General features: G+C 40.8%; 2 protein-coding genes across 2 annotated transcripts in view; both read left to right on the forward strand.

The window, feature by feature from the left end:
* The first annotated feature begins 1,970 nt into the window (after positions 1 to 1,970).
* Positions 1,971 to 11,895, forward strand: METTL16 (methyltransferase 16, N6-methyladenosine). Its single transcript, XM_036389204.2, has 9 exons — positions 1,971 to 2,170; positions 2,284 to 2,483; positions 5,379 to 5,519; positions 6,570 to 6,685; positions 7,465 to 7,607; positions 8,810 to 8,879; positions 9,682 to 9,771; positions 10,684 to 10,857; positions 10,948 to 11,895. Exons 1-9 carry the CDS (start codon positions 2,043 to 2,045, stop codon positions 11,554 to 11,556), a joined length of 1,671 nt encoding a protein of 556 aa, XP_036245097.1. The 5' UTR covers positions 1,971 to 2,042; the 3' UTR covers positions 11,557 to 11,895.
* A 1,219-nt stretch (positions 11,896 to 13,114) lies between these two features.
* POLQ (DNA polymerase theta) overlaps positions 13,115 to 26,575 on the forward strand; it is a 53,016-nt gene continuing 39,555 nt past the window's right edge. The window contains exons 1-6 of the mRNA XM_054514107.1: positions 13,115 to 13,313; positions 16,848 to 17,030; positions 17,756 to 17,886; positions 19,286 to 19,442; positions 23,351 to 23,459; positions 26,085 to 26,304. Of these exons, the coding sequence (XP_054370082.1) occupies positions 13,115 to 13,313; positions 16,848 to 17,030; positions 17,756 to 17,886; positions 19,286 to 19,442; positions 23,351 to 23,459; positions 26,085 to 26,304 (999 nt within the window). The remainder of the gene's footprint in view (positions 13,314 to 16,847; positions 17,031 to 17,755; positions 17,887 to 19,285; positions 19,443 to 23,350; positions 23,460 to 26,084; positions 26,305 to 26,575) is intronic.

A 26,575-nucleotide genomic window follows, 5' to 3' on the forward strand; every position in this document is an offset into this window, starting at 1 on the left:
AGAAGCTAGCTGAGGGCAGGAAGTAGGCAGGATTTAAATGAAATCCAGTTGCAGGTCTTCTCAGATATTCAAGAATTTGAATGCCAGCACATTTAGAGTGACTTTTTAAGCAATATACAATGAGTCATTTGGATTTGTATCTGGCTTTTTAAACCGGAAAAGATCATTAAATAAAAGAATAATAATAGGTTATACTTTAATCTTAATCTTACGTGTTTTTGTCTGAGGAACCAGAGCACTATGTTAAATAAGGAAGGACTATTCCTATTCTACTTGAAAGTTTCCTGCTTGAAACATGGAAGCTCCTGACCATCAGTGACAAAGCCAGGAACTGACATCAGTTTTAATTCCCAGTTTGAGGCTCTGTTTTGCTATGCCTACATCTTATTTTAATTGAGGATGATATTGTTGTTGCTTCGTTTTTTTTTTTAATCAGAGGCAGTATAAAGCTCACTGTAATACACTTTTTCTTTCATAATTTATTTTCACCAAACACAACAGTATGATAATTGTTAGAAGTACTTGTTGTATATGTATATTCAAAGTGCTTGAAGTGGGGAAATTCTCGGAAATCTTTTCCAGGTGTGATGTCTAAGCCTTGGGGTTTTTTCCCCATCTCAAACTGTTCAACACATCATTTAAAATCCATGTGTTGCAAAGCTTGTGGCACAAGATAAGCCACAAGCAGCAGGCCCCAGGCCACTGCTGGGTTGCCAGTGGCTTTGTTAGTGTTTGGGAGCACACATAATCACAGACAGATGTGATATGCAGGTGCTTTATTGAGGCACACGGGAACTAGGGGTATTAGCAACCCAAATCTAGCTCCGTGGTTTTGTTCAAAGTGCACGTATTTATACAATCTCAGCTGTAGCACTAATCACTATAACAGCCTTATTGATATTGCTTCATTAGAGCTTAGCCTGAGCTTGCATGAACATGTATGAATCTTACCTATAGGTATCTTAGAAACTTTAAATACTGATCCCCGTTACTGTAAACATTCTAGCTTGCTAAACTATCCCAATTACCAAGCATTCTTTTGGCCTAGTTATACGTGATTTTCGGAAACATTTAACCCTGTACTAACAGCTTCATGCAGGAATTTTACAGAAATCCATGGCTACGAGGTGTTTCAGAGAATGCTGAAGATTCCTTCAAGGTAACAAAGGTGACTTGGGTGGGTAATATATGTGAAAATGGGACTGGAGGCTCCTCATGCTGCTGCATGGACAGAGCAGCCCCCAGAGAAACACAACTGTTTATGTAATTTCATTGATTTGTCGCCATTACTCATTGAGCATCTAACGCTGAAGCAATGATACCTGTATATAGAACATTTACATTTTAACTGTATGCGGTCCAGCTCTGGTCCCGCAGCATGAGGAAGACATGGAACAGCTGGAGCAAGTCGAGAGGAGGCCAAGATGTTGATGAGAGAACTGGGGCACCTCCCGTACGAGGTCAGGCTGAGGAAATCGGCTCTGTTCATCCTGGAGAAGCTCCTGTGGAGACCTCCCAGCAAGCTTCCAGTATCTGAAGGGGGCTACTGGGAAGCTGGAGAGGGACTCTTCGTCACTGTTGTGATAGGGCAAGAAGTAAACTGAAAGAGGGGAAATTTAGGCTGGATATTAGGGAGGAATTCTTTACCGTGAGGGTGGTGAGGCACTGGCGGCTGTGGGGGTAACCATGGCCACGTTCAAGGCCGGGCTGGACGGGGCTTTGAGCAACCCGCTCCAGTGGGAGGTATCCCTGCCCTTGGCAGCGGGGCTGGGACTATATAATCGTTAAAGTCCCCTCTAACCCATGACATTCCGGGATCCTATGGAGCCGCGCTGGTCACTTCTCTGCCTCAGCAGCGGCACCTCGCTCGCCGCGGCGGCGGGCGCTGCTCCGAGCGCCCGGCTGCCCCCCCCGCGGCCGCCGCGCCTTGGTACGGCCCGCGGGGCCGCGGTGCGCGCCGGGAGCGGGCCCGGCCGGCGCGCGGGGGTGCGGCCGTGATCCCGCGCCGCGCTCTCGCCGCTCCCGGCACATCCCGGCCCGACATGGCCCTCAACAAGTCCATGCACGCCCGCAACCGCTACAAGGACAAACCCCCCGACTTCGCCTACCTGGCTGGCAAGTACCCCGAGTTCCAGCAGCACGTGCAGACCACCCTGGCGGGCAGGGTGAGGTACGGCCGGGCGGGATGGGGCGGGTGGGTGTCCCCGGTGTGTCCCCCTGGTGTGTCCGTCCCCGCTGTGTCCGCCCCCGGGCACTCCTGACAGCTCCGCGTGTGCCTTTCAGCCTGAACTTCAAGGATCCCGAGGCCGTGAGGGCTCTGACATGCACCCTGCTGAAGGAGGATTTCGGGCTGACCATCGATATCCCCGTGGAAAGGCTCATTCCCACCGTCCCCTTGAGGCTGAACTACATCCACTGGGTGGAGGATCTCATCGGCCACCGGGATGCTGACAAGCAAACCCTGAGACGAGGCATTGACATAGGTAAAGCTAAATGTTTAAATCCTTATTCACCGTCAGCGACAGTAGCAGGTACAATTTGTTGCACGGGAAAACTTCAGGTTTGAGGAACAAAGAGATCTGAGGTGTGCTGGCTGTGGTGGGAGCAGTCTGAGCTCCACAGGTGTTTCATGTGCCTGCTGGGTGGGCAGCCTTGCTCTGTACAAACACAGGAGCATCGTGGCAGGCACTTATGTGGCTCTTTAGGGCCTCGAACTCACTTGAGTGCAGCTTTGTGTGCTGTGCTTCTAGAAATGCAGGCAAAAATTTCATTCTAAAGGATATATAAAGTGTTTCTCCTCAGTGTTCTAACTAGTCAATTGTGTCTTGCCACTAATTTATTAAGTTTTTTTTTTGATGTCTGTACCAGAGAGTTTGTGAGTTGCATAGCAATATTTTTTAGTGCTCCACTTAGTGACATGTGAAAAGTGCATATTATATGGCTCTACAAAGATATTTACTGTATGTATTTTGATGTATTGATTAGTAGTGCTGCATTAACATTTTAATAATATGATAAATGTAATCTTGTAGTTAAAAGGTAACTTTTGTAGTTAAAATAAGAACTGTGTAAGTGGGATATTTTTTTAAGAAAAGAATGAGGCACTCGCAGCAGATAGCAGCCTTAGGACACCTAAATCTTTCAGAGAAAAAGAATTTGTTGCCCTCTTATCAGAAGAAACGAACTTCTTCCCGCCTCAAAGGCACTGTTAGGATTCAGAGGAAGAAGTTGACCATGACCAGACAGAACCCTGTGTTTGAATGGAATTTATACATCATGTATGAGGTGTATGAATATGCAACAGGCTATTGTTTTTAAGGTTAATCCTCTGTTAACGGGTGTCCTTTTTGTGCTGCCCAGAAAAAGGTACCCGGACATCCACAACTCTTTGTCTCTATTGTCTCATATTGTCCTAATTCAATTTGTCGAAATTATTATTACTCTAACTGTATTACTGTTTTTATAACCATTTTATTACTAGTAAGTTAAAATTTTAAAAACAAGGGATTGGTGTTTTTCACATGACATTTTTTCCTGTTGTTATAGGTGTATTTGATAAGTGATTGATATGTCCTTTTAAAATTTTTATTTTAATTTATTTCAATGCAGTTATATATGTGAGCTGAATTGTAAAAGAGGCCAAATTAGAAACTAGGGCAAATGCCAGCTAAGCTGTGTTTTGGTTGTAGATGGTCAAAGATTTCTTGTTTATTGTTGAGAACAAAATGTCTTTTAAGTTGGACCAAGCATCAGCAGATGGATGATACTGTCTACTTTCCGTCTGGATTATTGAGTTATATCAGGATGGTATCTAGATTAGGCAGAAGATAAATGTAAACAGTAGAGGTGTGAATTTATGAGATGTACACTGATGGCCATAATTTGGTTTTCATTGGAAATAAAAGAAAGGTGCGCTCCATGAGAACTTCCACACACAAATAATAAAATTGGCATTTGGATTCCCAATCTTTGGTTATTCTGTATGAATTATTTAAAAGGCACTAGTGATAGTATATTTGAATTTAGTTCACATCTTTTATTTTGTCAATAGAATCTTCCTTTACAGTTCCAGAGGCTTGATTCCAAAGACTGTTTTGTGCTGAAGAAAACTTAGAATGAAATTGAGAGAAGTTGGAATTTCCTTTGTAACCTGTTTTAATGCTTGACATTAAAACTTTAAAGTACTGAATTCCTCAAAACTGAGGTTCAGTAATCTCTGTTACTGTATCAGATTTTATGTTTCTTGGCATCAGCTAACATGACTTTTTGTAATGGGATTTTTTGTTCTCCTGAAATTTACTGACTTGTATTTTTAGCTGGAGTTGTGCTGGATACTAGGTTTGCATCATCACATGTGTGTCCACAGCAGCTTTCTTCTAGTAAATTTGGAATATCTTAGACAGTTTCTGTGCATTTGATATTAGTTTTCATTTTTGAAAATGATTTCTATGAACTTCATCACGGTAGGTGGCTGGGTAGAAGAGACAGATCCTCTAAGTCCTCCACATACTGCAAAATCTTCAGTTTGAGTTTGCATGAGCTTTGATGTTTCAGCTTTGGAAAAGCAGGAAGTCATCCAAGAGGGACTTGACAGAAATGCTAGAAATAACCCCTTGCTGTTGTGTACTGACAGATGAAGTTATTGATGTTTCAATAAGTCAGTATAACAGATTCTAATATGTCTGAACTCTAGTTTTGTGGTGGTGGGATATCTTTCCCTTTTCTTGTATCCATTCCCTTTAATCCTAAATTTGGTTGTCATTGATAACTTGATCACCTTGGTATGCCATGATTATTTTTTGCTAGTATCTCTGTTTACCAAGTTTTTATCTGTCTGTCTTTCTTTTTGAGTATCTTAATTGATACTTAATTGACACTTTCTTTGATAGTTTTGAACATTAGAGAAAGGCAGTCTGGTGGAACAGATTTTTTTTTTTCGTGGCTATTGTATGCATCAAAGTAAATTGTTTGTGATAGATGATAGAAAAGTGCAGAAGAGAAATTTATTTGGTAGGGTTTTTGTTTTAGTAAAGCCAGAATGTATTTGGCTTTCTTTCTATAAATTAACCATTGTCATATAGAAGAAAAATGGCTTAAACCAAAGCTGATAGTTTACTAGAAATTAATTACAGATTATTAATTTTTTTCTTTTATTAAAAGTGCAAATTGGACAATGGTATTTTTCAAGTTACAAAAATTAAGTTCATTAAAGAATTGAGTAGCAGATGATCAATAATCAGATTAATAGACAGCAGATGATTAATAATAAATTTTCTTGAAGTTAGTTCTTTTTGGTGTAATAAGTACATAGTTAACAGCCACACTGTGTATAACACCAGTACTTATTTTGCCTTTTTCATGGATTTTCACTTCTGCAGGGACAGGGGCATCCTGTATATACCCATTGCTTGGAGCAACTTTGAATGGCTGGTATTTCCTTGCAACAGAAGTGGATGACATGTGCTTCAATTATGCCAAGAAGAATGTGGAACAGAATAACTTGTCTGATCTTATAAAAGGTACAATGTAATAAGGTATTTAGTAGCACATGAATGTTCTGGCATATTTTTGCCATGTTCAGTGGCATATCAGAATGTGTATTCCTTCCAAGTACATTTTTTACTCAATTATTTGCTCAATTATTTTTACTGGAGCAGAATATTTACTTAAGTCAGTGTTATTTACTTAAGTCAATATTTACTTAAGCCAAAAAGCTGCCTTGTCTAGCATGGGATGTGTGGATAGAGAAATACTCTTCCTTATCAAAATCTCTCAGATAAACTTCACCCTGGGGTGTTTTTATCTCTGTATTCCTTGTCTGTTACTGAAGTATTTCTTAGTGTTTGGGCTATTTCTGCTGGTAGGAGACCTGGAATGCTCCCCTTGGATAATTGCATGATGCTGCCACAAAATGTATCTTGTACAGAGAGTTCCTCATCCTCACTTCTTGAATGAAGTCCTGACACTGCCTGTGGTAGCAGAGGCAGTATGCCAGACTTGGTCTGGGAATGAGCTTGGAAAGTTTTCTGAAGGAGCTCAGTGTAATAAAAATCAGGTCCATTTATGAGCTCTGAATAAAAACTTCTGGAAGCATCCATTTGAACAACATGTCTTAATCTGTTGTTCATGTCAGTCTTGAAGATCCAGAACTTGATGTGGAGAACAATGAGAGTTTTCTGTCACTGCTGCCACTGATTTTTAGTGGTGTGGTGGTGTTTCAATACACTGGAAAAGCAGCTGGCAAAGGAACAGGCCTCATGTGAAGCTTTAGTGCCTGTAGCTGTAAGGGCTTAAAGCACATTTGTGGTTGTGTTGGAGAACTTGGCATAACTCAGGTAGTCCTTGTTGTTTTAAACAGATTCATGTGGTTCTGCTGCTGTGTATAAGCATACAGGCTGTTTGTATGCTAGTCCTTGACCTGAAGTCTTTATTTGCATGGTGATATTTGTTACATCTCTTTTGTAGAAAGCATTGTTTAGAAAGTACTGGTTTTATACAATGTATAATGTATATAGCTTGTTAAATAAAATATGAAGTTCTTTACTGACCAAATTCACTTTTTCTAATAGTGGTTAAGGTACCACAGAAAACTCTTCTAATGGATGCACTGAAAGAGGAATCTGAGATCATTTATGATTTCTGCATGTGCAACCCCCCCTTTTTTGCCAACCAGTTGGAAGCTAAGGTAAGGTAACAACCTGTATATTATAGGTACTTCAGTAGTCAGTGAAAAGGTAGCATCAATTTAACCTCTTGGTTAAATTGATGCAAGGTTGAGTGGAAAACCCCAAATCATCATGAATAGTTTTTAAGTCTTCTCCCTCCTCATCACCTAGCCCCTAAAGGAAACTTAAAGAAAACTTCTGAAAACTTAACTGTTACCCCTCCTAAAGTGGAGAATGAGCTGTAGCATTCTTTCACAAGTTCTCACTGTCTTAGAAAATTAGTTTGGAAAGTAGACAGCTGGTAAATCTAAAATCAGATGCCTACTGCATAACAGGCACCTCTGTAGTGCAGGAGAATTAGTTCCTGGAATTTTGCTTAACTGTATTTTTCATTTCCTTAGTCATGTAGATGGTGTCATACAGGTCATGCAATACCCACTAAATATAGTCAGAAATTTATAAAGCAGGGCAGTAGCAAGGAAGGTTTAAGATTTAATTAAGCACTACAGATTGTAATTGCATAGATGCACTTAGCATGTCTTACATGTATTGGAACCACATATTTCATATTAGCAGAATCCTGATGTGACAAGTACCTTAACTAAGTTTGAGATTGTGGGGAATTCACTCAGCTATGTTTATTTTGAGTGGATCTTTGTTATCCATGGTTCTGATGGGAGGAGGATGAGTAGAGGTCATGGTGCTTGCTTCCCCTAAAGATTAAGATAGGAAGCAGTGTAAAAAGCAGCATAACATTTAATGAAATGTTCATGTCAAATGTTTTTGTTTTTTAATCCAGGGAGTTAATTCTCGAAATCCACGGCGTCCCCCTCCCAGCTCTGTAAATACAGGAGGGATCACAGAAATCATGGCTGAGGGAGGAGAACTAGAATTTGTCAAAAGAATTATTCATGATAGTCTCCAACTTAAAAAGAGGTTACGGTAAGTGTTTTGTTCCAGTCAAAAAACTCCAAACTAACTCCTTTTATCTTCATCTTTGGCAGAAGTCATGCAACCATGTTATTTCTAGTACCTATGATCCAGTGATACCTGCTCATTTTGCTTGATGATACTTCCACATCCAATTGTTCTTGAGCAGCAATTAGAAGTTATTGCTGGAGGTATTTAAAGGCAGAAGACAAAGCCTGTGCAAGTGACATTTGTAGCTTGCAGCAAAATTAGCACGTGTACCTGATAAGAGACAGATCAGGGTTCATTCTTGAGGATTTTTGGGATGGAAGAGGCTTTATGATACTGCTTAGTTATCTGTTAATTACCTAAAAATTTCTATCTTTTCCTGCCTGAATTTTGGTAACTTACAGCTTTGCCTGCTAAAGGACACTGTTGTACTGAATGCTGTCTGGGGTGAGCATAAGCTGCAATAAAACCCATAGGGAGACCTTGTTTTGACCTTATTTTGAAACAGATGGCATGTCTTCAGTTTTCTGACTATATCATCAGGCTTTCACTCCCCCAGTGTTGGACAAAACTGTCCCTTGGTAACTGGGAAATCTTAAGTTTTGTACTTCAATATGTTATATTTATGAATAAACTTTTTTGGATCCAGTCACCAAAAACTGTGGAAGATGGGGTTGTAAAGCTTGAATAATAATTTAGATGAAGAGCAGAGCTTCATCTAAAGTAATGTTTGGGAGATTCTGAAGATGTGGAGCTGGGTGGAAGGATAAGCTTCACTAGAAGTGGGAAATAACTTTTTTCCTTTCTTTTTCCTGATTTTTTTCCTCATGAAATATGGGTTATGTGATGGAAACCTGGATAAGTGAGCACAAATGATAGTCAGTATGTCTGCTTTTGAGCATGATTACTTGCCAATAGTTGGCTATTCCTTTTTGTTCTGATTCATTCTCCAAAGAAAGTGGAGAAGTTGAAACAAATTCTTGTAAGGTATAGCATCTTCCCCATAACTGAAGTCACTCTTTGAAACAAGATTGCTTTTAGTTCAAATGTTGTTTCTTAAATACTCCTATTGTATTTCTTAAAAGCTCAAAAAGATTGCCCTGTCCAGTCTGTCTTTGGACCTTCTGTTCTGAATTTTGTTGTACTATGTCCTAGTCACTCTGATTAAGTGTGATTTTTTTGTTGTCGTTGTTTTGGTTTTTAATTTTGTAATGTGTGCTTTGCAGATGGTACAGTTGCATGTTGGGTAAGAAATGCAGTTTGGCACCACTGAAAGAAGAACTTCGAATCCAGGGGGTGAGTTTGCATAGAGTCCCTATATATCCTTCCTATGTTCTATTCAGAATATAGTATGCTTCAATGTATGTGGGTAATTATTGTTGAATTAATTCAATTATTTCCTTACAGAAAGGAACTGCAATTCCTTGTTAGGGAAACAACTGAGGTTTAACTGTTGTAGATTCAAAACTGACAGATATTTAGCAAATATTATCTCCAAAGTTTTGTCTTTAGCACATGTTGGAGTATGTCTTCAGTCTAGAAGATTCAGGGTTTCTGCTTTAAAATAGCCTTAAGGCTGTAGTAAAAAAAAAAGAACAAAAAAATTTTCTAGCTTTCTAGCAATTTGGTTGATAAAAGAAATAGTAACATGATTTAAGTGGCAGTGTTGTTTTGTTTGTATTCAATTCTGGCACCAAGTAAATTCTCATTAAAGAGGGCTGTGCAAAGGACTTTTGGATGGCTTTCTGGAGGAAGCATACTCTTCACTAATTCCCATACAAAGAGAATAATTATGAGATCTGTCCTTGTATACAGTTGAAGGGAAGAGAATGCATGGTGAAATAAATTCCCAGAAAGATGAATTCCCAAAAGCAGATGCTGAGCTAGATACAAAATATCTGATTTTCCTTCTGTGTCCTTGAACTGTTGCATCTCAGTCTTAGTAAAAGGAGCGAAATGAGAGAGGGCCCTGACACCTCTGAGCCATGTCAGAAAGAATCTCCATTTGTATAATGAGAAAATATGCCTTGTTTTGGAATGTGTGCAGTAAAACAGTGTTGTTTATTAATCTGAAATAATGTATTGCTTCTTTGCATAGGTCCCTAAAGTCACTCACACGGAATTCTGCCAGGGACGCACCATGAGATGGGCACTGGCCTGGAGTTTCTATGATGATGTGCAAGTGCCTGTAAGTAGCTTAATTCTGGTTTGCCTGTGATTTTCTCTGCCTCTTACTTGAGGAAGGGGCTAATGAGCTATAACTACTGTGATACAAACTGTTCTTCTTCAGACTGGAATATTGGATGTGTTGGGCTGTACGGACTGGACAGTGGAATTTCTTAGATGGCTGCCAGTCTGTTAGCAGTTGTGACGTGATTCGTGAGTGACCCCTGTTGAGGGTGGAAAAAGGAAGCCGTTGTAGGAACTTCCTGTGGCTTTCAGTGAAAATAAGGATCATTTGTAACATACTTCAAATAGTTTAGTAGTAATAAAAATAATATGCTAAGTTTGGGGCTGGATTTGAATTTAAACTTCCTTCCGAGAACTCAGTTTTAATTTAACATGTGGATTCTGTTACCAAATAGGTATGACCACGTCTAACTCAGACTTGCCTACATGAATGTAAGTGGAGCTTGTTCACCTTAAATGTGAGCCAGTTGATTTTTTGGATCTGGATATTTGTATATTTGAATATAGGTATAGACAATAATAAATCTTAAGGAAGATGCAAGTAAACCTTCAGTGCAGTTGGATCAAAACGTGGATATTGGCAGTTGGCCTCTGTTCCCAAGAGCAGCCACACTTTCTCAGCTTATGGAGAGCTCATAGTTTAAAGGAAACAATGAAGCTTTTTGCCTAATACCTGAAGATAAACTCCCTCTGTCCATCAGACTAGCATAAAGTGCATGATCCTGTTAGCTGGTTTGAGTCTGAAACTCCTGGGGGTGAAGTGGAGCACGTGCCAAATGAATGACTGCTTAGTGCCTTATGTTACACTCTTAATCCTTGTGTCTAATGGAATCACAGTCTTCTGAGTACAAAAGTCACCCCATTAATACTGCATAGCCTTGTAATTCTTTTCTTTCTTTCTTTCTTCTAGTCACCTCCCTCTAAAAGAAGAAAATTAGAAAAACCACGAAAACCAATTACATTCATGGTTTTGGCTTCTACAGTCAAAGAGTTGTCTGTCAAAGCTGCAGCTGTGGGCTGGGATGTTGTAGAAGCTATTGCTGTGGTTAGAGCCTGGGTAGAGAAGATTCTCACTGATCTGAAGGTACAGTATGAAGTATGAGATGTTAAAACAATGTCCTAATTGAAATCATAACTGTGAGAGGATTGTATGAAATTCTGTTTTCTGCAATAGGTTCAGCATAAACGTGTTCCGTGTGGAAAAGATGAAATCAGCCTCTTTGTCACTGCCATTGAAAACTCCTGGATTCATTTGAGGAGAAAGAAACGAGAGAGAGTAAGGCAATTACGAGAACTTCCTCGAGCTTCTGAAGATATTCTGCAAGCAATGGAGGAGGAAAAGAACAGCCAGAAGAGCGTGAGCAACAACTCAGACTGTGAAAACCCCAAGGCTGAAGACTCTGAAATGGCACCTGATGAGGATGTCCAGATGACAGCAGGTGATGAGCAACCAGAGGAATCTGCTGCCAAAGAAGAGCACAGTGATCCTGTGAAGGAAGAGGAGATGGAAGCAAAGCAGGGAGAAACATCACATGGGAGAGGTTCCAGTGATGTGAAGGAGGAACCTTGCCCTTCAGAGGAAGCTGGCAATCTGACAGTGGGAAAAGAGCCTGGCCCTAAAGAAACTAGTGGGGGTTTTCTCTTCAAGTGTTTAATGAACGTGAAGAAAGAAGGAAATGATGTAGTAGTAGAAATGCACTGGGTTGAAGGACAGAACAGAGACTTGATGAACCAGCTGTGCACGTACTTGCGGAACCAAATTCTTCGATTGGTTGCTAGTTAGCTCTTTTTCCTACTTTGGTAAAGTAGGTCTGTCCTCAGATTTTGTAAACTATTTTTAATGAATTAAAAATTTCAGATAGCAAAACCTGTCTTTTCCCCCTTAAAAAAAAAAAAAAGAAGAGTAGAATGAAGATAGATGTCTCCTTTAGTATTTTAAGTAGCTTTTTCAAAACTGTAAGGAGGTCATGAAGTGATGAGGAAGTAATAGATTTCATACTGCAGTTGTTAAACTACATGTTGAAGTGAAACCTGTTTATGCTGTGAACATTTTAAATATCAGCAATGCTTATTCTGGTCTTTTTCTGGCAGAATAGAAATATATATTGTTACTAAGTGGAAATCTTTACTGAGTTATTTTCTTCAATATTTTTTCAGTACTAATACAGGAAACGGTTAGTCTGTGGTGGGAATTGTTTCCTGCAGTGAGAGCCTTTAGCAGAGGATTTATGTATGCCTCTCCTCCCTTTAATGTATCTAACTTTTGGTCAACAGAGTAGCAGCATAGATACATTCTCCTAGTGTCAATTCATTAAAAGAATTGCTTTAGGGAAAAGTGTTTGTTGTATTTATTTGATGCTTGGGCTCTGCAACACAGAACTTGAACAATGAAAGAAACTTTTTGAGCTGCTTGATTTAAAGACAATGAAAATACGTTGACCCTTCCATTAGACCATCCTTTACACTTACTCAGATATAATTGTCTGAAATGACAGCAGTATTCTTAAAGAATTTTGCTTCCATTTAATTTTAAGATTTAATGATGGGAATGAGAGCACATGCTCTTCTTCAAGGGCCAGAAATTTCTGCGAGCATGTGTTTGAGATGATGACCACCGGTCCTGCTTCCTGTGAAGTCAGCCTCCTAAGCTGTGATCCATTTCTCTGAAGAGAGATACAGAACATGAAGAGCTTTTCTGAGTGGAGTGTGGGTGTGTGTGTTACCCAAAACAAAGCAGTGGTGTCCAGAAGGAAATTACTGTGGGTGTTCATACTCACACTCCTGCTTTCAACGTTCACCCTTTGCTGTCCTTATTTTTGGAAAGATCAGTATGTTTTCTTCAGTTGAAGTGAAAAGCAACTTGGAAAAACCTTATTTTTTGATATAATATGCTTCTTAAACACTTCTGTGGGTGATGGACAAAGACATGCATTTTTCGGGTGCTGCAGAATTTTCGTAGAACTGCTCCTCATGTTCACCTTGCTGAGGAGAGGTAAAACCAGTCCTAGTCTTTTAGAATCTGAAACAGCTATTTTGGCGTCAGAGACATTAGAAACAGCAAACGAGGCTGTTTGTCCTCTGGGCTCTCTCCTGCAAGGTAAGCCTTGTTTTGTTGAAGCAGACCCTTCCTTCATTGAATTATCTCAGCCTTTCACCGGTACAGCGCGCGTTACCGCACGCTCGGAGCGCTGCCTCAGCAAACGCCGGTGTTTTTACACAGACAGCCCTTACTCTGCGGGGGCCGCACGCCTCGGGCCTGCCGGGCTGCTCGGTTCCCTGCTCCCGCCCGTTCCCGGTTCCCGAGGCCGCCCTCCCGCCGGCCGGGGCGGGGCCGGGTTTGAATGGCGCGGCGGGAAGATGGCGGCCGCACCGTTATCCTTCCGCCGAGCGGTGCCGTCGCAGCCTCGGCCGCGGGGCTCGGCGGCCGCAGCTCCCGCACACCGGGGCGGGCCGTGCCGCCCGGCCCCGCCGCTCCCCGCCGCGCTGTGCTGAGCCCCCCGCCTGGCCTCGACCTCTCCCTGCGCCGCAGCGGCTCGGCAGGTACCGGCGCGGGGAGCGCTGCCCTTCTCTCCCGTTCCCCTTCTTTCCCTCGCCGCCTCCCCTCGGTCGTGCAGCGCGGCAGGTCAGGTTGGGCCGTGCTGGGCAAGGGGAGCGGGGCTGCCCGGGGCAGCGGGGCGCTGCTGGAAGCGGCCCGGGACCCTCCGAGCCTCTGCGGGCGCGGGGCTCCGGCCCTGAGGGCGGCGCTGCTCGGGCCGCGCTTCGGCCCTTCCTTTCCCCATGGAGGGTAGCGGCTCAGCCGAGAGACGGGCTTGTGTTAGCGGGGTGGTGATGGAAGCATTTCCTGCATCCCTCGCTGTGTAATCGAGGAAGAAAATAAGGAAATGTGTGTCCTGTGCACAGGTGTGAGATGGGGGCATGCTGTGTGCCGTGTAACAGTGGGCCTTATTTTTGGATTGGCCTCTAGGTGCTGCCATAACACAGCAATCGGTATCGTCCGTTCTCTTTGGTATATCAGGCTAGGTTTGTTTACCTGCGTTGAGAAATCGATCAAAGAACACATATAGAATACAGAAGAATTATATTTCTGTATGCAATATACAAGATTTTGTATAAACATCTTGTGGCAAGGTGTCATATCAAGTGCTCCTGCTGCCAGACAGAGCCACTTTAAGTGATGCTTCTAGATGCCATACATAAATTTTACCAGCTTATTGTGCTCTTGAATCAAGAGAGAAATCAAGATGTATACAGCATCGAGATTGTATACAACATCTTAAATCAAGATATTTACAAAGCATATTGCAGTTTCATCTTTTGTGATTCTTCTCTTTTGTGATTTTTCTGTAACTTTTTAAAGCGTTTACATCTCTCGGTCTCTTCTCCAGTCATGTCACATCTTCTCTGATGTGATTATGCTCTGCAAGATACAATTTCGTCAATTTCTGCAAATGGAACAGAGCAAGGAAATGTACACATTTCCACAGTCAGCTCCCCAAAGACAATTCAGTAAGCAGCACTCTTGTGTTTGACTGGCCCCACACTCTGGAACGGTTTTCCTTCTGAGAACTCTAATACCTAATGCTTTTAACCAGCAATTTGTATCTTCCTAATTTTGACTGTTTCTTAGCATTGTTTTAGTAAATAAAAAAAAGTTAGTTTCACAGGTTTACTTCTATATATAGATGTCTAAGCCACAAGTTTCCAAACACATCTTCAGTTCTAATCTAAAGATATTCTCCAAACAGCTGAATCACCTGATCCTTTACTCATTCCATCTTTTACATAAAATTTGTTGGTTTGGATACTAGGGAAAAAGCTTGAGGTCCCGTCACATAGGGTTTTTTATGTTTCTGAATCTTAACTCTTGCCATATTAGTCACTGTATTTGATTTGCATAGCAAGTGGGGGGACTGTAAAGCTTCTGGTGGCTTCTCACAGAAGCCACCAGAAGTTTCCCCTATGTTGAACTGAGCCAATGCTGCCACTGGCCAAGGCCATCAGCAATGGCAATAGCCCTCTGGGATAATGTATTTAAGAAGGGGGAAAAAAAGCCTGTGCAATGGCACCTGCAGCTGGAGGAGTGAGAGTATGGGGTGGAAGCAGCCTGCAGGCCCCAAGGTCAGTGAAGATGGAGTGGGAGGAGGTCCTTCAGGTGCCGGAGAAGCGATTTGCCTGCAGCCTCTGGTGAAGACCATGGTGAGGCAGGCTGTCACCCACCTGCAGCCCATGGAGGTCCATGGTGGAGCACAGATCCCCCTGCAGCTCGGGGAGAACCCTGTGCTGGAATGAGTGGTTGCCTGGAGGAGGCTGCGGCCCTTTAGGAAGCCCACATTGAAGCAGGCTCCTGGCAGGACCTGTGGAGAGAGGACTCCGTGCTGGAGCAGGTTTGCTGGCAGGACTTTTCACCCTGTGGGGGACATGAACTGGAGAAGTTCATGGAGACTGTCTCCTGTAAGAAGGACCCCACACTGGAGCAGGGGAGGAGTGTGAGGAGCTCCTCTTTGAGGAGGAAGGAGCAGCAGAGCCAATGCGTGATGAACTGACTGCAAATCCCATTCCCTGTCCCCTTGTGCTGCTGGGGGGAAGGAAGTAAAGAAAATGGGGAGTACAGTTGATCCTGAAAAGAAGGGAAGAGTAGGGGGTAGGTAGTTTTAAGATTTTGCTTTATTTCTCATTATCCTACTCTGATTTGATTAGTAATAAATTAATTCTCCCCAAGTCAAGTGTTTTGCCTGTGATGGTACTTGATGGGTGGTCTTTCCCTGTTCTTTTCTTCACTCATGAACCTTTCACTGTATTTTGTCTCTCCTGTCCTGTTGAGGAGGGGAATGACTTTGGGTAGCTTTGGGTAGCATCTGGTGTCCAGCCAGGGTCAACCCACCACAGTCACAGTTTAGGATGGACAATTCAGGTCTCCTCTGAATTCCCCTTGGGAAGTCTGTACTGCTTTGTAGCATATTTCTGTTCTCTCACAATGGTGCATAAATTTTTGTTTAGTATTTTATGGTACTTTGATTACACAAAGTGAAGCAAAGCTGTGTAGAGGAGACTGATCATGTAGCAGTGACAGCCTAGATTGGGGTTAACCTCAAGGCAGCAGTTGAAGTTTTTAGTGTGATGAGAGAAGAAATGCTGGCTGTTCATGCAGGCTGATATTATTAATCTAGCCTGCCCTTATGCTGTCAACAATGGTGGGAATTTTCTTTTAGAATTTTTTGAATGTACCAGTAGAAGAACGGATGCAGTAGAGGCAGCACACACAATTACTTGGGTTTCATCTCAATTTGACAAGATCTTTCACAAAATGGTTTTACTGGAACTATATATATTTATGGGTGATAGGGGAGGCATTCCTCTGCATCAGAAACCTGGATGGGACAAAAAGCTTGAGTTTTCTTAATGGCTTGGAAAAACAGAGAAGGAGAGGGAGGAGGCAGTGTCTGTAGTCAGCACGACGTTGTTTAGGGTTACTAAGACAAGAAATAATCAGCAAGGAACTTAATTAAGCTAGAGGAACTGGCAGTATTGTGAAGATGCTATCAGTGTTAATAAACTGAAATATGACACACTGTACAGAGTATCTTGGGCTGCTTGTTTGCTTTAGGTTGTGGTTTTCATTCATCTGTAGAACAAAAAAACCGTGGGCAGTTCTGTAATCAGTGAGAATTAATGAAATTTCAGTAGCAGTAACTTCTTAAAAGGGGAAGACAAGATGGCAAATACATTGCAATGCTATTACATCAATCAGTGCTGAAACTCTCTCTGACTATGTATTTGGTAATGGCTGCTCTGTCTCAAAAGCAAATACCAGGGCAAAAGTTTGGTGAAGAAATTAATTGAATGTGGAAAATCTTACAGGAGGAAAAATTGAAAAAAAGATGTCAGAAGATAAGAAAAATGGTGAACCATCCACACAAAATATTGAAAAATAGAAAAATAAACAGTTTATTGCCTTTTCTTGTAATACAGGAGTTTGTAGAGAAGTTTGACATTTGGGTGTATAACCTAAATGACCTCAGATGCAAAGATGATACTTGACTTTTTAAATTTTATTTTTATTTTCTCCTTCCAAAGGGCAATATCAGCAGGTAAATGTTCCTGAAGACCAAGCAGACAAGTTGCTCCTTGCAAGCTGGGATCTTCCCAAAGCAGTTCTGGAGAAATACCACAGTCTGGGAGTAGTGCAGATGTTTGAATGGCAAGCAGAATGCCTGATGCTTGGACAAGTTCTGGAGGGAAAGAACCTCGTTTACTCAGGTATGCAAACATCTGACAAAACCAGTCCCCCCCCTACCTTTTCCACTGCCATTTACAAGGACTTACTGGTGCTGAGACATTTGGATCTGACAGGTAGAAAAGTCAAGATGTTCTTCTGGAGACATCTTAAGATCTGTCCCATTTCTGTACCTCAAACTTGACTTAATGATCTCCTTTCCAGATGTGGAGAGAGACTCTTTTCTCTGTTAAAGTTCCTTTAGAAGTTGATAATTAAGAGTCAGCTAATGGTGACTCTTTTTTATTACAGACTGTCAGCTAGGAACTGAATGATATCAACAATTGAAGAGATACATACTTCTGAGAATATTATTTGCTATTAGTTTTTTTTCAGTCCATTTGTCATTTTTCATCACATATTGTGTGTGGGGTGTGTGTGCAGGAGGGGAAGTAATGCAAAAGGACAAGGAGGACGGGTGGACTAGAAATCTGTAGGAAATGACAGTTGGTTGTCTACCCTTCATGGGAAAAAGGTTCTAGAGCAGCACTGAGAGGATGAAGAACTTGGAAGAGAGGTGGGTGATTTTAGTCTTCTTGACTCTTTATAGGAGTGACTGCAAGTGTGGTTGTGGGTGAGAGACATCAACTGAAGAGTCCCACCCCAAGTTCTCCAGTAACTGCTTTCTATGCTAGATTTGTGATGCCTTTGGATTTATTTTTTAAACTTTAAAAATTACTTAATTCCCCCCTCCCCTTTTCTTTTCAAGCTCCTACCAGTGCTGGAAAGACTCTGGTCGCAGAATTGCTTATTTTGAAGCGAGTCCTGGAGACTCGTAAGAAAGCTCTTCTCATCCTTCCCTTTGTCTCTGTGGCCAAGGAGAAGAAATGTTACCTGCAGGTAAGTAGCATTCAAGGAAGGTGAATTTATGGGTAGTAGTTTTTGAGTCACGTTTTTTAAACAGAAATGCAAAAGCATGGATTTTGGGGGGAAAAAAATTGCTGAGTTTTTTCAAAAAGAAATTGTAGCTAATTTAAAATTTACTCCAAGCTGGACATAAAAAAATGAAACTTTTAGCCAAAAAGATAAACTTAGAAAAATTTTACAGGGTCGATTAAAACATTTTATTTCAGCTTTGACTCTTAAAACATTGTTATTTGCATTTATTCACCAATTTGATAACAAACAAAATTTAAATGAAGTCTCTGATGAAAGATCATGTTAGGAAAAGTACAAAGGGAAGGTGTAAATGCTGTCTTAAGGATAAAAGTATATTTTAGCTTTCCTTGGGGTATTCCACCACAATTTTGTGCATTTGATTTCACTTTAACTTTATTATTTTTTTTTTCTGCCAGAATATGGCTATGTCTTGATTTCCTTGCCCCAGCTATTTAAAAAATAAAATTACAGTGGGAACACTCTACAAGACATAAATATTTTTTCTTGAAAGACTTCCATATCAAAAATTGTTGCCATTAGCTAATGACAATGACTAAAACCAAATCAAAACCCAGCAGACATTTTTGCATGCTTGTTATAGTTTCTAGCAGTTAAGACAGTTTGGTTGTTCATCAGCTGAGATGGTATCTTAACTTTACAAATTGCTAGGAAATTTTACAAACAAAGTGCAAAAGCTACTTTGAAGTGCTTGATAATGGAGACACGTTTTTGCTTTAATCTTGTAAAACTGGAGGACTATCAGTGCTCTATTCTGCTACTCCTGGCAAGAGGTTTGGCCACAGCTTCACATGCTTGAACTCAAAAGGTGACCTACCTGTGAGGTGCAAATATTTGTATCTTTTGTTAATGCCCTGTGGGATATGTCAAAACTTTGGCACTGCAGTGAGGAGATCTGGAAGAGAAGAAGTTACTGTTTCTTGGCTTTCAGTGTGAGATGTGTCATCACTGTGTTTGGAATTCCATTTTGGCTTTTTCCCAGGATTTCTCAAGAGTAAGGTGTCTTTTTACATAAGCCACTGATATTATAAACTGTTACACTGTGTGTTCCTTAACATTTTTAATATTAGATCTTCTTATACATAGCAGGGGTCCTCATCTTTTACTCAGTTATGTACAGTCTTGCAATGTGTCCTCTGTGGCTTCTGCTTTGGAAATAAAAAATGACAGTGGGGAGATGTGTCACTAACTGGCTGGGATATGGCTTTAATCTGATTAGTTGGCATTAAAAATACTAGAAACTGTAGATGTAGAGTGCAGGCCTTTATGTGATTCCAGCAGGAAATGGTCAGAAGTTCAGAGTTGTAACCTTGGCATGATGTTCTTTATCCTTGGAAAACAGGCCCTCTTCCAGGAGGTGGATGTGAGAGTTGAAGGCTACATGGGAAGCATGGCTCCTGCTGGACGTTTCTCTGCTCTGGATGTTGCTGTCTGCACCATTGAGAAAGCCAATGGACTAATCAATAGGCTCATAGAAGAAAACAAAATGGACTCACTGGGTAAAATACTACAGCTTGGCCATTGTGGGGTTTACATATTCTGAGTGCATGTGAAATCATAGGATGCTTCAAATTTTCTGAGTTCTGTTGGTGACAGACATACCATATAGGAATATGCAGCAATTTTCTTCTTCCAGAGAACCTCTTATTTGGATTTAGAAGGACAGGCAGCACTGTTCCATGTAGCTCAGCAGCTGGGATGAGTAGGTAGAATCTGCAGGCTTTAGTTTGTCTCAAATGGATGGCAAGCTGCATTTAACAATGATTCCCATTGCTGGGAACTGTTCTCTAATTAATAAAACTGAATCAAAGTTCTGAGACATGTTTGAGTTCAGGAATATGTTATGTTAGTTTGTTTTAGACAGAGATTGTGGAATCTAAGATCTGTCTTCATTTAGCTTGAGGAAGAGAAGGAATTATATTCTGTGCTCATCTGGATCCAGATAAGCAGAATGAATACATAGTGCTCCTCTGGGTAGGCATTTTGACTGGGAGGGCTGTGCCATTCATTTCTGTCTTGTTTGCTCAAAACCCCTCTGTCCTTGTAATGTTGGCTCCTGGATCACTGTGGCCCTGATGGCCACTAGATAATGAAAGTACTCATTAAGTATTGGGGATAGGATAAAAGCTGAAGAAGCCTAATGTTTCCATGTACTCTCGAGAGAGATGTGCTTTCCTGTTCTAATCAGAAGTTTGTTATTCTCGTTTTTTCTCTGCTCCAGAAAGCTATACCCAGTTATGTTTTACACAGTAATCCTTCCCATCTTCACTCTGTCCTGTAACATAAGCTGGGTGCTATTTTAAGAATATAAAAATAGATGAGGATTGAACTGCTCTGAGACCTCCACCTTTGAAACTGCTGTTCTGTGTGCATCTGGTATCATCATAATCTGCTGCATTGTGTACCAGAAGAGCTTTTAAGAGAGAAAATGGGAAATAAAACCTTGTAGGTTTTTTTCAGAGTGTGAGATCATGGGATAACACATTCACACCTGGTTCTATAGGGGCTGAATCACCATGAATGCTTTAGAGACTGTCAGTGGGCTGGAAGATGAGTGGTGACTGTTATGCAGCATTTTAAACTCATTCAAATGAAGGCTCCTGCAGTCCAGCTTGATTCTTGAATGTATATCTTCATCCCTTCACTTGGAAGAAAACCTGTTATTTATGTCAATATATGGCTATTTGCTTTAAGAGTTTTTGCTTGTTTAAGCTAGGGTTAGTGTGATCCTATGTCACCACACTGTGCAAGCTGTACTGCCACCACAAAGACAGTGGGGTCAGGATAAGCAACTTTCTGTTGGCTTGTGTGCCTTGGAAGAATACTCCGAATATTAAAATGTATTGTTTAATGATATCATCTTTCAGAAGGTAGAGATACACCAAATCCCTCTGGTTGGAACCTCCATTTCATCCCTACATGTTGTTGCACTTTCAAAGATTAATGTACTTGAAAAGAGTAATTTAAATATAAGCAGCCAAGTGACTACAAGATTTGAGTTTGAAGATGTGTTCTCAATACCAATTCCTCCTTAAAGCACCACTGTTTTCTTTCACCATTTGAAAATATCTCTGCTGCAAACCTCCATTTCCCTTATGCCCCATTATGGCCATGTAATAGAAATAAGGGTAAAATGCTTATTTTTTTCTTTATATGCTTCTCTGACATTAATTTAAAAATTAAATTTGATTTAAAAGTTATTGTTATGTAGGAAATGGACAAGTTTTCTGTTTGGAGGTAAATTTTCATAGAAGCTGTAAAATATGGGTATGAACTGAAAATGCCAGTTTAGCTGTCACCCAAAGGAAGCTTGTCTGAAACTGCAAGATTGTACCTTGTCTTCTAATTAATTCTAAATTTAGACCAGTTTGTAACAAGGGTGTTTTATCTTTTGAGATGAGTTATTGGGAGATGACTGCAATCCTGGCTGGATTCCATCTCAAGCTTGAGCTGTTCCTTTTACTGATGTCAACCCCATGCTGATAGCTCACGTTGCCTTTGGAAATTGTTGAGAGAAACTCAAATCCTCTGCCTGCCAGAGCTCTCTGTGCTTTAAAAGCAATGTTGTGTTGCTAATTATTATATAAGGTGTCAGTTTAGAACATCCAGGTACATGGGAGATGATATTCCTCTTGTTCAGCCTCTTGACACTCATGCTAAAGAAATTGTTAGGAAAATTATTAGAGAATAATCTGCTGCTTTCTCAGCAGTGTGTCAGCTGGGAATGGATTTGTAATGTGCTGTTGTGATATTTGTTTCTTAATTTAAACTTGAAATTAAAATGTTACTAGTTGAATTATATTTTAAAAAAATCAAGTTCTTTCTGCTTTTCATTCAAAACTTTTTAGTTCTATACAGGATGGGGAATTAAAACAACCTAGTTATTCTGCAGTAAACATGTCTGGTAGCTCTCAGGTACTTTTTAGTAGGTTTTTTTTTCTGCTGTCTTCTAGGGATACACCTAATTTGCAGACAGAAATAGCAGACTGAGTGTAGCCTCATTTTCAGTACCTCTGTGGTATGATGAAGGTTTGAAGTGACTTGCATGGATTTTGCTTTGGTAGGTATCTGATTAAACTGTCCCTGTCTCAGCTCTGGGAGAATTCAGGCAGATTGTTGTATGGGGAAGCAGGAAGAAGCCTTTTCTGGTAGCTGAACAAATATGTATTTGGTGACCAATGAATTGCCATTATTTACAAGCAAGCACAGAACAGAGGAAGTAGAGGAAGACAGAGGAGCTGGATGGGTGGGAGTTTGTAAAAGAGGCTGATGAAGCAGTGCAGCACTCTTTTCTAACTTAAGTGGCTTGAAAGAGAAGGAGGGAGAAAACAGACGGAGAGAGAAGGAACATATGTAGGAAGGAGAGAAAAAAAAGAGAAGGAAAAATAGCATTGAGACAGATAATGTAAGGTCACATTTGCCCTTAAGCTCCTGCTATTTTAGCCGCACCAGAAAGAAATTACATAGCTGCACCAGGGAGGAAAAAAAATTCCACAGCAGCAGAGCTAATGAAGTGTGGTGTCCTCTGTGCCCTGCTTTTTTTTTTGTGTAACCTTCCTTTATCCTACTCCATCTCCCTGGGACCCTGTCAGCTGGCCAGAAAGGGTACATGCTGCTGCTGGGATGTGTGCAGGAGGTGCACTGGGTGCCTGAGTGGTAGTGGCTCTGTGTTTTCTCCTCAGGGAACACTCTAGTCTGGTCTGGTATCTCCAGCTGCTGACATTCAGAAGCCTTTTTAGACATTAGTCTTTTAGATATTTCTACACACCTTAAAAGTTCGATGGAGGTGGTTAATAGATTAAAATGTCATTTGCAGGAGGTAGGAGGGCAACAAAGCTGTCACATAGGATTTTTTTTTCATTAGAAAGCCAAAGCTAAGTAGTAGAACTCATTCAGGTTTGGTTAATGAAGAGCAATTTAATAGGAAGAAACTCTGCCAGTGTAATTACATCTACTCTTGTTTTTTTTTCTGACACAACTGCAGTAGTAAAAAATGATGTTTTTAACTAAGACAGTGATGTCAACAAAATTTTTTGCTAGCTCATTTGAGTGCTGGAATTTTCCTTTCCAGATACTCTGAGGCCTGAGGGTCTTTACTTGCAAGGCAGTTACAGTATAGATGCTGTAATACTGTTTTGTGTGCTGTCTAGACTAACAACTCAACCGATTTATTTTTATTTTTTAAAAACTGATTGTGTCTATGTGTGGTTGTGGGTATAAAACCTCATGACATCAGTCATGATTTGTCTCTCTCAGTGACAGAAGGAAGCCAATCGTGGTGTTGGTAAGCATAGATGGATTTGTGAATTTAAATTTCTGTTCATCATGTGGAATGGGAAAGGATTGAGGCTATTTGCTCTTAGTTTGGAGGTTTGTCAGAAATGACCTGAGTGCTCTTCTTTATCAGGAGTGGTTGTTGTGGATGAGTTGCACATGCTGGGAGACTCTCATCGAGGATATCTGCTGGAACTCCTCCTGACCAAAGTGAGATATGTTACAGAGAAGGTAGCAAAAAGGTGAGCAGACTGAGATATTTGTCTTTTACTGCTAAATAATTGATGACTCTAAATATTTATTCTCTGTGTGAATGGAAACTTGGGTTAGCGCCAACGTTTTTATGAGAGCGATGACCTAGACTATTTTGTTTATTAAGATCTCATCACAGCCCTTTTCAGGGACCTGCCATTGTAGTTAAACCCTCTTTTCCACATGGTTTTCAATTTGTGTGCTACCATGGGATTTATCCTCTCAGGAAAAGAAGTAAGGCTGAAGCTTTCATTTACTTCCTTAGCCTTTTTTTTTTAAACTTTGGATTTTTTAAAAACAGTTTTGCTAGCAGATTTGCCCTGCCTAATTTTTCAGTGCTTCATGGAGTGGTGTAATTATCCTACTGGAATGCTCTGGTGTGATGGAAGAGTGGGCAGGCTGTTAACTTGTGCATGGTGAAATGATCAGAAGGCTTAGAGGATATGTCAGCAGTCTGCTTGGTTAGCCCTGCTCAGGGTGAGCTCTGCTTTTGCTTATAACATGTGATAGCCTAGTGGTTGCATGTTTTCTTGCCTTTAGCAGAATTGATTTGACTCTTTAGGGGACTAGATAAGATGTTTGAGAAGACCTCTAGAAACTTTTAAGAATTAAGTACCTAGATCCTCAGCACCAAGCTGTCCAGCTGCTCCATAGTGCCCAAACACAGAAAAAAGGAAATGGAGGAGGTGGTGTAACCTTCTTAATCTTTATTGGTCGTGCTGAGAGAAGAGTCAAAATCAACTGTTTCTTTAGCACAAAAAGTCAAATTTTGTCAGTTTTCTCTGCTGCTTCTTGTCTTGTGTGTTGTACCAGTGCTGGCTAAGCAGAGACCATCTATTTAGTTCTGGGGAGCTGCCATTTCTACACTGTCTCTCCACTGGACATTTCACCCAGTATTGCCCATCATGATTTCCAGGAGCCAGCAGTGTTCTTGGTCTAATCACATCTGACTTCTCACATTCTCCCCATAAATCCTGGAAGTTATTACACTTTGGAGCAGTGTGAGTGACTTTGCCACTCCTTTTCTCTTGGTTTATCAGGTAGCTGCAGCACAGGTGCAGGCTCACCCTCTGCTTTACTCCCTTGCATTGAGGAAGCAGGAAGGAGAAAACACTTGCCAGGAGGAAAAAAGTACAGGTGCATCAAGGAATGTTCCTGGGACGACACTGTTTCATCCTTGATGCAGGCATGCTGGAACCCAGGTTCTCTATCTCTCTGTCAGGATCAAGGTGACAGTGGTACCCTGTACCACTTCCTGACATGAAGGAAGTGGCAGCTAATTTTAGTTTGGAATCCACTGGATTCCTGGAGCTGAAGACCACATTTTCTCTCAAATGTCCTTCTAAGTCTGTGTTTTGGGTTTTTTTTTCCCACTCTGTTATTTAATGACCTTATATAAAGTCTTTAAATACTGTCCAGTCTGGCCAGTTATCAGAATGATCAGTGCCTATCCCATTGAAGTACAAGCTGTGTCTTCACAGCAAGAAAATGTTCTCAGATGGCCACTGCCTGTGTGGGTGTCCATGCTTCTCCACAAGGCTTTTCCAGACTCAGCCAAAATTCTGCAGCAGATTTTTCTCCTCCTTAGTCACATAATATGATGTAGAGCTAGAACTTTTTTAATCCTTGGAGGTCAATAATTGCCTTAGGGAGGAAAAGGTCCAGAGTTCCTGTAGGGACAAAAATCTGTAACCTTGATGGTGAAGCTGTACCAGCAAATGCTTAAAGAGCTTGGATAACGGAAGAGTCTGCCTCTCTTCAACTTCCTTGTTTCTGTCTCGTCAGTGACTGGCCTTTTATACTCAGTTTCTGGATAATCTTGTTTTCTCTGTCTTGTCTTTGCCAGGATTACCAGGGTCCTCTAAGAAGATTCAGGTTATTTCTGAGCTCACAGTGATTTGTTAGATCTTTTTATTTTTTAGAGTCTTGATTTGTGGCTCAGTGCAATGCAAATGAGTACTTTTCAAACACAAGCTTAGAAGCACAAAAAACCCTATTGTGTGGATGTAAAAGCCTGAATTAGAATCTAAATTTGGGTATCTAAATTAACAGTTTGTGTTGTCAGGTTTGTTAGGAGTCCATGACTTCTCACTGTCTTTAGTGAAAGCTGCTGTTCAGTATTTTAGGAACAGAAGCTACTTGCTTCTTTGCTGTTCTTGGGGCTTTGGTTCCCATATCTAGGAAGACATTAGTCTAATATTATTTGTCCTGAAATGGAAGCAAATAGAAGTGTTTTAATTAAGGTATTTAAGCTTAGAAAGATTGCAGTGGAGATTGAGCCATTCCTTTATTTCCATATTTTTGTTAGTGGCAAGGAACTAGATCTTTGTATTTGTTTTCAGTCTCTCCAAATATGCAGTCAATTCATAGCTGTTGGCTACCTAAAGAAAGTAGAGGTTTAGGTTCAAATTGATTAAAAGCTGAATTAGCTTATTATCAGTGCATAACCTGACCTGTTTTCTAATATGGCTTCTTTCTTTGTCAAGAAGTTGAAAAATTAGCTTTGGACTTGAGAGGCTGGAAGGAATTAGATTGAACTGTTTTTTCTGAATTCCATTCTCCAGAACAGTAACCTGTGTTGTCACTAACTTTCACTTTCTTTTAACCATTTCCAGACACACAAAGAGCACCAGTCCTGGTTTTGGTGGGATACAGATAGTAGGCATGAGTGCTACCCTCCCTAACCTGGGGCTCCTGGCCTCATGGTTAGATGCAGAGCTCTACTGTACAGATTTCCGCCCTGTGCCCCTCAAGGAGTGGGTGAAAATTGGCAGCAACATATATGACTCCTCCATGAATTTAGTGCGAGAATTCCAGCCCAAGCTGCAACTGAAGGTAACAAAACCTTGGGATAGTGCCTTTGGTAGTGCTAAAGTTAAAAAGACAGCTCCTGGCATGTTTTTTATTTATTTTAAAATAGATGACATTCACAACTTTGTTGTTTACTTCATGCTCAAACTGAGAATAAAATTGGTATTTTTGTCTTCTCCTGCCTTAAACAAAAAAACCGCAAAATACAGACTCATGAAGGTATTGAAGATTTTTGAATCTGACTTGAAGACAAAATTGACTTTGCAGTTATGTTGTTTCTGAGTACTTGACAGGT

Source organism: Molothrus ater, chromosome 2 (assembly GCF_012460135.2).
Source record: "Molothrus ater isolate BHLD 08-10-18 breed brown headed cowbird chromosome 2, BPBGC_Mater_1.1, whole genome shotgun sequence".
NCBI lineage: Eukaryota > Metazoa > Chordata > Aves > Passeriformes > Icteridae > Molothrus > Molothrus ater.

What these genes read in the sequence shown, in the direction of transcription:
- METTL16 (XM_036389204.2), top strand. Translation starts at nt 2,043, where the DNA reads ATGGCCCTCAACAAGTCCATGCACGCCCGCAACCGCTACAAGGACAAA. An exon ending in CCAACCAGTTGGAAGCTAAG is followed by an intron (nt 6,686 to 7,464) that starts GTAAGGTAACAA and finishes TTTTTAATCCAG; the next exon opens with GGAGTTAATTCTCGAAATCC. An exon ending in AGATTCTCACTGATCTGAAG is followed by an intron (nt 10,858 to 10,947) that starts GTACAGTATGAA and finishes TTTCTGCAATAG; the next exon opens with GTTCAGCATAAACGTGTTCC.